Source organism: Acipenser ruthenus, chromosome 5, assembly GCF_902713425.1.
Source record: "Acipenser ruthenus chromosome 5, fAciRut3.2 maternal haplotype, whole genome shotgun sequence".
NCBI classification, from domain to species: Eukaryota; Metazoa; Chordata; class Actinopteri; order Acipenseriformes; family Acipenseridae; genus Acipenser; species Acipenser ruthenus.
This window is the reverse complement of record NC_081193.1, coordinates 36,796,077-36,808,721: the sequence shown is the minus strand read 5'-3', so window position 1 is coordinate 36,808,721 and position 12,645 is coordinate 36,796,077. Positions and strand designations below refer to the sequence as shown.

General features: G+C 38.7%; 1 protein-coding gene across 2 annotated transcripts in view; it reads left to right on the top strand.

Moving 5' to 3' along the window:
* LOC117403393 (metabotropic glutamate receptor 1-like) overlaps positions 1–12,645 on the top strand; it is a 49,119-nt gene that overhangs the window by 24,452 nt on the left and 12,022 nt on the right. For both annotated transcript variants that reach the window (XM_034005510.3, XM_059024117.1), the window contains exons 4-5: positions 9,148–9,383; positions 11,323–11,569. In XM_034005510.3, coding sequence (XP_033861401.3) covers positions 9,148–9,383; positions 11,323–11,569 — 483 coding nt within the window. The remainder of the gene's footprint in view (positions 1–9,147; positions 9,384–11,322; positions 11,570–12,645) is intronic.

Sequence of the window (12,645 nt, the reverse complement as noted above, 5' to 3'; positions counted from 1 at the left end):
TAATAAAGTCCATATACGCAGCACGTTCGTTGTCATGATATTTGTCCCATCCAGGAATTTATTTTATCAGTACCGAGTCAAACAAAGAAAACCTGCCTATATTCGGGTCTAAAATTCTAACTGTGTTTAAAAAGTAAACAGCAGGTTGTTTGAACCGAGGTAGCTGTGCTTGATTGTACCTGTAGTGCTGATTTAACTTGGCTACAACCAACACAGGAATACTTTTTTGTCTGCGCTGACTTTCCAGTTTGTTTTCTGAAAGCTGTTGTTTGTTTTACGTTCTGTTAAGCAGCCTCTGTAGTAGCCTTTTGTTTAATGTGTGATTAAAACAAGTCACATTACAAGATGTGCAAAACAATTACCTGTACAGTTTATTTGGGAAATGTTTTGACACGATCCTCAGCCGAAATATACTTTGCTTGTTTTGCTTCCATTTCTGGTATTTTACGTCTAATGCTGAAAACTAGATTTTAGCAACCTAAATCAAAACAATGCAGCACTAACTTTGTCCAACCTGCTACTGTACAGTACAGGTCACAGAAAAGCCAGTACAGACGCACTGATGGGCTGATTAAAACATAGTTGTCATCTGAACAGTAAATAAGAAAGTTTGGGTTTTTTTTTTTTTTAAATATATATTTCTCTACGTTATTTTTTTGCCTAAGTGCAGTGCACACAGGAAGGCAAAGGAATGAAAAAAGCCTATCTACAGAAGAAAGATACGTAGTTTGCATCACTTGCGTTGTGCAGTAGTTCATTTAAACAAGGTGTCTATCCTCCCCGCACCAACTGAAAGTGTCCCGATTTTTCACTCTTGCTATCTGATCATCCTAGTCGTTGAATTTATTTTTATTCCTCCTGTCTGTTCTGCTCAAACAGTGTGTCTGCACTGTCAGTGCCGTCTCACTCCGCCCCCTGGTGTATCTTTTCAATGGCAATGTACACAACAGCAAAAATAAAGATGTACAGTACTTTCTTTTGTATGTTACAATTAAATTAATTTACTCAGCTTAACTTAGTATGTAGTTCAAAGTTATAAATGGGACTACTTTATTGGCGTAAGGATATTTAATAAGAAAACAAAACATTTTTTGCCCTAAACATGATTTATGCTGTTTTTTTCTTCAAATTCACTGTTTTACCTGGATTATAAATACAATAAGGCCCTTCAGGGTGTCCATATACGATGAATATACAGACTTCTCAGTGCTGCACAACACCCCAAGGCGTCCGTGTATTCGGCGTATTCAGACACCCTGTAGGACCTTATTCCATACAAATACCGCTTTGTAGTTTTCCATATACTTAACAAAAACAAAAATAGGAAAATGTGACTGTGACAGGGTAGTGTCATGGCCCAGGCTGGTTACCGGCAGGAATTAGACCCAGAGACAGAAAGCTGCAGTTTTAAAGCGCTGTTGCACACTTTATTAAGCCAAACAAACACAAAAACAGGAACAAACAAAACATGGCACAAGGGCCAAAATAAAAGGTTCAAACAAAAGAACAAAACACTTGTAGGCTGGGCAATTTACTTCACTATCAAGTTGCAAAACAGTATAAACACTCACCCCCAAACTCCTCCAACCAACAAATGATTTTGCTTCCTTTTTTTATATACTGGGGAATGGCCACACCTGTGATTGCTGGCACGGATAGACGACCCCATCCCTGCCAACCATCCATTCCCACACACACACTACTTACAGCAGCAGGGCTTCTGCCCTGCCACAGTGACATTTAGAAAATCTAACATGAAATACTGTACTGGCTTCCAGTAGAGCTGTGCAATGCCATTTTGTAGTTTTTATGATTACATGATGTTAAATAAAAGATCTAAATTATGTTCATATAGTTGCGTTTTTAAAATGATGTCTCAATCCTAAAATACTAGGTGATGCAAAACTTTGCCATAGCTGTAGTTTAAATCATCACTTAATATTTCTGCATAAGGAAACATTCAGTGTGTTCAAATAAAAGCACCACGTAGGCCAGAAGGGTGTGTTGCCATAGTGTGACAGGGAGAGCCCTGTCACTAGTTCTTGCGAAGATGTTTTCAGCTGGGATGCGGAGCAAGAGACGCATTGCTAGACAACTAATTGAGCAGGTAGGCTTGCCCGGCACTGAGCTGATTGGGAGGTCCGGATTTGCTGGGGGGGGCGGGCCCGGGGGGGCGGGCCCGGGGTGGCTGAGCGCAGCTCAAAAGGAGTCTGCGCTAACATCCAAGGCTACTGCATAGCCATAACCATACTGACGGGTGCTGAGCAAAAGCTTGCTATGTTGACATCAAGGAGGAGCGCGTCCGCTACATGGAGAGAACTACTGCACAAAACCCTTCCGCTCCAAGACGGTGCTTGTGAAGGCATTGCCCAGCCGAGGTCATTTGAAGAGGCTGGAATCGCCATAAGGATGCCAGGACTCCGGAAGCCCAGAAGTAGGTCAGTTTAGGGGATTTAATCCCAAACTAAGTAAAGGGTTAGTAGTGTAGTAGGTTCCTGGAGCGGGACGTTCCTTTTAGTGAGACTAGCGCTCGACATTTGTGTGACAAACTTATTTTAGCTTTGTTTTGTTTTGTTTTCTTTATTAAATCCAGCGCTAGAATTACCATTTTTGGTACCCTAGCGTCTGGCCTGTGTTGTTATTAAATCTGCACACTTGTGCGGCGTGTCAACACCCACTGCTTTGTGTCTGATTCAGTATTATTCAGAGATGACCCACATATGTAACATCTCCCTGTTACACATGGTAAAGATAGCTTGGTGAGGCTTAGGCAAACTGCAGATTTGTGGACCGTGAAGATGATTGAAGGTGGGAACTGTGCGGTTTTGGCTCTGTGGCTGCTGGAGGAACGGAGATGGGGCTCCGAGTGCTGCTGACGGCTCTGCTGTGGGAGACTGAATGTCTATCCCCATGGCCCTTCTGAGCCTATTGCGACGTACCCTGGGCTGAAAAGCCGTGCAGAAGTTGCAGAAGTCCTCTCGGCCCATGGCTTCCGTGGCATGTTGGACCCCTAGGCACATCACGCAAAGCGGGTGCTTGTGACTGAGTGGCATATTCTTCTTGCAAGATGTGCAGGCGTGGAACCATGGGATGCTCATCATGGCTTCCACTACTGAGTGCACCAAGCACTGAATGGCCCGCCTTACACCGAGTAGCACGTGCATCGGAGTGCTATGCTCACCGAGTGCACCGAACAGTGTGCGTCCCAAGAGCACCAAGCACCGGAGTGCACTGAGCACCGTGCTCACCAAGTGGACCGAGTACCGCGTGCACCGAACAGTGGGTACTATACTCACTGGGGTGTTATGCATACTGAGGGCACAGAGCACCCAGCGCACCGAGTGCACTAAGCACTGTGCGCACTGAGTGCACCGCTTACTGCCTGCATCGAGCACCATATGCACTGAAGCACTATGCACCGAGTGCACTGAGCAGGACTGCATTAAGCGGGACTGAGTAGGCGGGACTGAGGGCATAATCCCAGGAAGGGGCCTATTGGCAGCTCTGGTATAGAGTGCTCAGAAAATACCTACCAATAGGCAGGCATAACCCATATGTAATGTTGTTGGTGGTTGTCTTTGAATAGAAAAGGGAACATTATTTTTGCCAATTATCATTACTGAGATTCACCTCAGAGTTTCTTCGCTTCAGAATTTACATTTTTTTATAATTATCATTTACATTCATAATTAACCAGAATGTCTGTAGATAATTATGTTGTTTTAGCCAAATGGTAACATTGTAATGGAGCGGTTCTGCATTCTGCAGTTGGTGAAAGTTTCGTCGCACACATTCTGTGTAGTTGACCGCGAGTGGAGTGATGTGTCCCGAGCCAAAGGCGAGGCCACTGTTGAAAGTCAAGCTCAACTACCACACGGTAGGGCCTTCATTGAGAGGGCTCTATCGCTGTTAGAAAATTATTTTTCTGATTATTTTCTTTAAAAAAAACACTTTAAAACCTTGAACTTGTAATGATTTGTTGATACGCTTCCGCTGAGAAAAGTTTTAGGAAAATAGTCCCAGGAATTTTCATAAAGGATCACATACATAATTAGAGAAACAAACAAGTAACTGTTTTACTTGTCAGAGCTGCTTATGAGCAGTGCCAGATATCTGAATGGAGCAATATTACTGAACTGTTCGTATCTCAGTTTGTTGTTGTTGAAAGATGTTGTCTGAGTTGACTGATGACATATCTCTTCTTCCAAATGGCTTCTTTGCACATGTTGAAACATTGGGATTGATGCTATTTTAATCTTTCAAAGTAAGTGTGGTACAATCAGGAACTGGCTATGCTATTTTGTCCCATTCATTTCTGCAGCCATGTATAGTGTGTGCCTTAAGGTTTGCAGGAAACCTTAAGGCATATTTTCAAAAGCATTTACTACAGTCTAATCAATTTACTGCTATTTAAAAAAAAAAAGTTACAAAATATGAAACTAAACAAACTATGTTATAAAAATAGAGGTAACACGCTATTGTAAGAAATTATGGTTTAATTGACTATGTTTATTAATTATTCTCCAGAACATAACATTTATTAATAAAGTATAATCACGATTCAAATTACTTATGATTGACAGACACTTTATTAAACAGAATTTAGACAGAATATTTAACAGGGTTTAGACAAAGTTCACTGGTTCAAAATAATACAGATTAACATACAATTTGCAGACTTTAATTCTAGGCGAATTAAAGTACTTAACTAGCTTTTAAACAATGGCTAGATAGGAGCTGCATATTTACCCTGCTATTGGGAGTCAAAGTGGTTGTTTGGTTTTATGGTTAGCCCTCCTCACTCAGCAATGAGTTGTTTACTCCATTTCGCTTTGAAAATGCTTAAAAAAATATATGCCTGTCCAGCCTGTTCCAACACTCTTTAGAGAGTGTTATACTTTAATAAAACCTTTAATAAGAGTTACATCTTTTATTCATAAATAATACTCATAAGAAGAACATAGTAACAAGAATTTGTTTCACAAAGCCACAATGTCCTGAAAATCTATTCTGTAGCCTTATTCTTTCCATTAGTCTTTTTCATCTTTTGCATATTGTAAACATGCTGCTTGATGCAGGTCCGTTACTTGCCAGCCTCCATCTCATGGTTCGGTAAACTTCAATTCCTTTTTGCAAATCAAAAGAGCTTCAGTCATTCTAATGCTAATGTGGATCTTCCTTGAAGTACAAGCAGAGGCTGGTAGTAAAGGAAATGTAGGAGAAAGTTTGTAGTAGTATTGAAAGCTTGAAAGAAAGGCTTTCTTACATTACAACAGTGGCCTGAATGAACCAGGTGTGTTTTCATGTCCTTGCATTTTAGCAAAATGAGCATTACTGTATTTGAAACCTTGAAAACAAGCGAAATAAAAATAAACAATAAAAATAATGCAGAAGATAAAATATTTTTTTTATTCTATAAATCTCTGAGCGATTACAAGGTAGTGCACTGAAAGTAGAGATCTGAGGGGTCACCATTGTCTTATCTATTAAAGGCACTGCCTTGCTGGAGTGCAGGGGGAGTCATACAATTAGAAGCTTACTAGGTTGGAATCCTGGTTGCCTATCTTGGCTGGGAGCACGGTCAAAATGTATTCACGTGAATTGGGGAGGGAAAAATTGTAAAAAGGTAACAAATAATGGATACAGATGAATTGTGTGGGCTTCTAGAATTCAATGTGTAATGATATGATATGATATTAGTGTTAAATTTCCATTTATTTCATTTACGTTGCAAGTCTTACTTTATTATGCCTACTCTTATATAGTCATGTCATTTTGTGTGTGTGTCTGTAAGAAAAGAAACTTGTTACCAGACTGAAGCTGAGAGCAAGCCTCCACAAAAAACAACACTAGCTAGGTTTCCCTTAAAAACGTAGTAAAACGACACGTTATTAGAAAATGTACAGCAACCTTTACTACAGTATTTACTGCAATAAATTGTATGCACTTTAATGGACACTTTACTACAATACTCACATCAACATATCAGTTACCATATTTGAAAGGTGAAGGTTCATATAAGCATTAATATAAGGTCAATATAAGGTTAATATATGCAATGAATGTCATTAACCTCTCGGTAGGCGTGACCGAGGATGTCACCCCAGGAAGGGGCCTATCGGCAGCTCTGATATGAAGAGCTCAGTAAATACCTACCACTAGGCAGGCATACCCCATAAGTAATGTTTTGGTGGTTGTCTTCTCTTTCAGGGAACCAGGGTTACGGTAAGTAACCTAACGTTATGCTGTAAAGCTACTTTTACTGTTTTACAAGGCCACACACATAAAATGACTAGTGGTGCCTGTGGTATGTATATTGTTTTCTAGTTGTTCCCAGGTTCTTGCAGCTGTAGGATTGACAAAAAGAAAAATACCCTAAGTGAGACTGGGCTTTTCCACCTGGGGGAATCTGTTTTCCCTGCCAACACCTTTACTGCATAAGGCACAAGGGTTGCCTTCCAACAAGATTATTGGCATTTAAAATGGCCTTAAGGCAGGGTTCTCCAACCCTGGTCCTAAAGTGCTACAGGATCTTCTGGTTTTCATTTTAACCGAGCGCTCAGTTACTTAATTGAACCAACTATTGACTTAATTAGTCAAGATTAACATGTGTTCCAGATCTTTAGCCATTGATGATGTAAAAACACCTAGAAAACCTGCAGGATTGGGGCTGTCCAGGACCAGGGTTGGAGATCCCTGCCTTAAGAGTTTTAGACTTTTGCCAGGTCTAAATTCCAAGTGGTTTATATCATTATATCAACATTCATCCGTGTTGTTTTTTCAGAGGATTTTACCATAGCGGTGGGCCACAATCTTTTAGCTCCAGTAATATGGTGCATTTAAAATAAATCAAAAGGTCAGCAGTGGTGTGTGACGTAAGCAGTAATAATTTATCAGGTGCATTTATTTCCTTCAAAACTATTCTTTCACCTCAATAATCCTGAGGAAGATGCCATCAGATTATTTCAGAGAATAATTGAAACAAAATTGTAAATTGAAAGTTTCATTCAGAATGCTTACCAAGACAATCAGTATTATCTCGTTTTATAGTAATTGGTTCACCTTGTGTTGATTGAGAATATACTGTTAATTGTAAGTGTTTAAAAGATAGGAGTCTTTATCATATTGTAGATGTCATAGCTAAACCGCTTTGTGGCATCTTATTAATGTATTAAGTGAGAATGTAATCCGTAGTTGTTTCCTTGGTAACAGCTATAGAATACTGTAAACCACTTCGCAGCTGCAACCTTTTTTTGTTCAGCAAGCAAACTCAAAATGTAAGAATTTATGAATTTAACGACGAAGGACAAGCGGTACAGCGTAGCAGGGGTTTTCAAATTGTTTTTGTTGGGAGGTTTCAGCTAAAGCACCCTTTACAACTTTCGCTTACTGAATGGTACCACAGTTGCAATGAAAGGCAGAATAATCTGATTAACACATTTTTTCCACGTTTATTTAATACTGTATATCATTTTTCACAACAGTCTGGGGTTGAAAAACTGCTGGTTTAACACAGAATACCAAACAGTAGGCTTAATTCTTAAAACTTAATTAATGTCTTTGGATGCGCAGAATTTAAAAAAAAAAACCAAAACAAAACAACAGTATTTAAGAATTTCTTTGGAAACACTCATATTCGCTTTCTATTCGGCAAAGTCATTATAAATAATACAAAAGAGTCTGCACTGTAAATGTTTATCACGTTACCATTTACTTACCTACAATTATGTTTGCCATTTAAAATGTTTACAACATTTTCATATATATATATATTTAAAGCCAGCATCATTATCCAAAGGGACTCTACATAACTTTCTGCCGCTTTGCACTTTCTCTATACTCGTATTTTCTTCCTTCATTTTTGTTATGCAGGTAGGAAATGCATCCATTACAAACTGTTACTAAAATGCAGCCCTGGTAATAAATAAAACAAAACCTGTCAAAGTATGAGTATTGTGATTAGCCTACTATGTATGTTTACCAGAGCATTTATACTTCCAAAAAAAAAAAAAAAAAGCAGAAACACTGTACTTCACCGATACAACACATTGAAAACAGCAAAAACCATAAGCAGTACAGATCGCTCTCCATGGGCACACTCGGCAGACGCCTGCTTCACCCAAAAGCCCCGCAATCAAAATAGCGCATGCGTACAGGTGGAAAATATAGGTTATGTGTATTAGTTTTCATCTGTGGTTCGCTTTGCGCTACTAAACAAATATTAAATAATTATACACAGTGGTTTAGAGCATATATAATACCTTTATTTTCTTTTAATTTCATTTTTATTTGTGCATTTATAAGTCGTCCCTTAGACGTACACCCAGCGGTACGCGGTTGAACCCCCCTGGCGAGTATAGACTAAATTGTGCAATCATCAGTGATTTACGGGTAAATGGCCAGTGCAAAATGAACTAAAATGAACTCCGTACATTTACACGCTGATCATGTCAAAGACGTTTTTAATGAAAACAAACTATAACTGATTATACACATCACAAAGAAATCATGCTGTCCTGTCGAAAAAGTTAGTAAATGATTGTAAAACGCAGCCGACAACTGCTGCACGTGCACATCACTCGTATTTTACCTCAGACACGAGCAAAAGAAAATTAGACGTGCCTGTGGGATGGTCTCATTTTACACATGCGCAATGTGCCATGAGATACAGATTTATGAGAAGGAGGTACTGAATTGGTTGTAACACCTGCAGTGTCACAGACACCTGAAGCCTCTTTTTAGACTGATAATCCTGAGCCATTAATGAGCTTTGGGAGCCTGATCTGGGATTTATGGCCACGCTGACCACTTCAGTAGAGAAAAATCGCTATGGACCGCTGATGATGAAGTCCAATCCCATTTTTTTGACTCGCCATTGGTGGTTCGGTACGTACCGTGGTACAGAGCTGAACCGGATATCGGGCCGGTTTTTGCAGTCCAATATGCATCTTCAAGGACAGCACATTAGGACATGATGCCTAATTTCTCACATCTAAAATTCTGGACTGTAAAAAGGACCTCCTAAATAATTTCCTGCAGTTGTTTGAAAGCTTTGCACATGGAAGGCCCTAAATATGTCCTGGGTATTCTAAGTCCTCATCATGTTTAGTCTCTACCATTAAGAGTATCCTTTTGGTCTTCTTGCAGTGATGGCTGGGCAGACAGGGATGAGGTGATTGAAGGCTACGAGCAGGAGGCTGTGGGCGGGATCACGATGAAGCTAAAGTCACCAGAGGTCATGTCCTTTGATGACTACTTCCTGAAGCTGCGACTTGACACAAATATCCGAAACCCCTGGTTTCCTGAATTCTGGCAGTACCGTTTTCAGTGCCGCATCCCAGGACACCCACTGGAAAACCAACATTACAGAAAGATTTGCACAGGTAAAATAAATAAATAATAATAATTTGTATTTTTATTATTTCAAAAGTTCTTGTCACATTTATGAAATACTACTGAACTTGCTGTTTTCCATGTAGTATCTACAAAATACATTGTGCATCTTTATGAAAACATCTCACAAGACATTATGCCCTGCTTTGTTTACAGGAAATCCAAACAGAATATGATTAAACCAGCAAGTGTTAACATATTCAAATGGGCCCCAGTAGAAAACCCATAGAAAACATCTGGTAGAAAGAAATACTGTCCTAATTTATGTTCATATATATTATTACCACTTGGCAACTGTAGTTATGTATGTCCTATATGAAAAAACATTTGTAGTGTTTTAATTAAGCTGAGAACAATTGCACAAAAACATCAGAATTTGAAACTGTGACTTGAAATATGAATGTGAAACTAAACTATTTCAAACTGTTTTCTTTCATTTCATACTTTTATTGCAGAAACGTATAAAGTTCACAAACAAAAACACATCAGTAATGTATTAAACTCTTTCACATGCGTATTTAGCTTTTGCTTTTTAAAGTTGTATGTTGAGTATAGTACATGAATATCCATAGATACAGAGAGAGTATATAGATAGTAAATTATGGCTTGCTTTTACTTCCGTACTGATAAATTGAACGTGTATTTATTAGAAAAACATACAATACAAAAAACCCCAGCAAACTTGTAACCCTGGTGACCACCAAGTACAATAAATAAACTGTGCATTCACACCACTGAACCTCTGTATTTGTTTTATTTGTTCAGAACCTCACAAATAAACTTCTGTGCTGTTTTGCGAAATGCTCTTATTTGTAGTTACATATAGATGAATATGTCCTTGCACGCTTGAAACGTTTCAGCTGTAATGGATTGACAAAAAAAAAAAAAAAACACCCACACAGTATGAAAAAAAAACCTTTTGAAAACGATTTCTTTTATTTAATAGGGATAAGATTGTTTTTTTCCCTGTATTCCATTTTCCATGAGAATGAATACAGATTATGAAGTAAATGTCAGGCTCTAATTTCATTTGAGCCAAATAACTAGCGATGTTCAATCCCTGGGGACTATTCCACAGCTGGGCCTCAATTGCACCCTTTTAGAAAGGAACTTTTTCCCCTTCAAAGAAACATTTGTTTACCTATAATAGAAAGTTAATACTGTGCTGTTACCATGTCTGTAGTTTTTAAGTTTCTTCTGAAACATTTGCATAGCAGCATCTGATGTCAATACCAAAGGTGATTTAATGACATTGCTAGATCATGGTTCAAGATTTGGGTCTGTTTTAATGGTCTAAACAGTGCCATTCAACTTCAATAATTCTGTTGGGGTGATTTATTGAACCCACCTTATTAACTATAGACAAACACAGTGGTAAGAGAACCATGATAGAGTAGTTACATGAGTTTAAGGGCAATGGTTACCAGTATGCATTAGGTGTCTCTTGCTCTTCAATTTTTTTGTTCAGGTAAAAGGTCACTCATAGGTACAGTTATTGTTTATGGCATTCTACTGCAGATTTCTTGCCAAAGTGTCACTCAATGAACTAAATAGGCACGCTAGTGCGGCCCTGGAAAGCAAAATAAAAAAATTAAGTAACAGAAAAATTATTATAAAATATGTAATATAAAAATATCTTCAGAGAGGGTATTTTTTTTTACCATGAGACTAAATGTAAAACTTCAATATGTACAAACAAGTATCATTTTAAAACAATTCTGCTTTTTACTGTAATATACCACCCGACTTGACTTTAGTCCGAGTTCACTGAAAGGTCGACTTTGATCCAAGTACGAGATGACTTTGGTACAAAGATGACTTTGGTGTGAGTTGGTTTCATATGGATACATTTGTCTACGTCTACAATTGGTCATGAGGATGTGTGCTTTTGGAAGATTTTACATTCCATGTGGTCTCATTTTGTTCCAGGCAATGAGAGTTTAGAAGAAAACTATGTACAGGACAGCAAGATGGGATTTGTTATTAATGCCATTTACGCCATGGCTCACGGTCTGCATGACATGCAACAGAATCTCTGCCCAGGACACACAGGACTGTGCGAAGCTATGGATCCCATTGATGGCAGCAAACTGTTGGAGTTTCTGTTGAAGACTTCGTTCCTTGGCGTTTCTGAAGAGGAAATTTATTTTGATGAAAACGGAGACACTCCTGGCAGGTAATGTAGCCCTATCTACATAGGATTACCAGAATTATCAGCGATAAAGGGATGGTTTGGGTACTAATAAACCCAACTCTGTAATTCTGGAAGTTCATGTGGAAGTAATTATTTTGATTAAACATATTTTTGCTAATTTATTTATTTTATGCATTTTAGTGTTTAATTTGCAACAACATATGGATTTGATTTTAGATAAGAAAATGCCAGTGAACATCTAATTCTATTCCACCTAATTATCTCCTTAAACACCAATAGTCTTATGTTAAAATGATCTGTGAATCAAGTGAAACAGCTGCTTGTCTCATTTCCATTGTCCACCTCCTCACCTCCTCCACCTTGCACCAGGTACTCACTTCTCAGGAGGTAGCCATAGCTTATAAGGCTTGCTGCCTACCTGCCTCATTCTTTTGGTGGATGCATTAAGACTGAGAATCAGGACAAGTGGTGCAAGATCTGCTAACTATTGTGAAATCTTGTCAATAATCAGTTATTTCTCATCTTTGTTTGTTGAATGTGTAGGTGTGGCAATGTGCCCCGCCCCTGTGTGCAATTGTGTGTTATGTGTTGTATGTTGCGTGTGTAAATGTTGGTGTATAGATTGGTACACGGGATATAAACGGGTCTGTGTTTCACGTGTATTTAAAGTGTAGATTTGTATTTAGGCACGAGGAGAGCACAAATCACTTCACGTGCTGGTTAAATGTAATATGTGAGCACGGGGTTGCACAGAATTAATTCACGTGCTGGGATTCAAGTGAATAATTAATTAGTAATTGAATCCCAGCACAACAGTATATATAGATGCACATTTTTAGTCAGTCAGGGTTAGGTGTTCGGGAGTGGAGAACGGGTGTGGAGAAGGAGAGTTAAAAAGCGAAAAGATCGTGAATATAATAGTTGTTTGTACTCACCGTGTTCGTCTGTCTGTCCTGCACCGTCTGTTTAGTGTTTAGTCCGTTTTGTTTATATGTTTCTTTTGGCTACCAGTGCCGTGTCCTGTTTTTGTACTGTTAAACCTTTTTATTTGTTAATAAACGCTGAGTGCAGCCATTGCACTCAGCTCATCATCACCA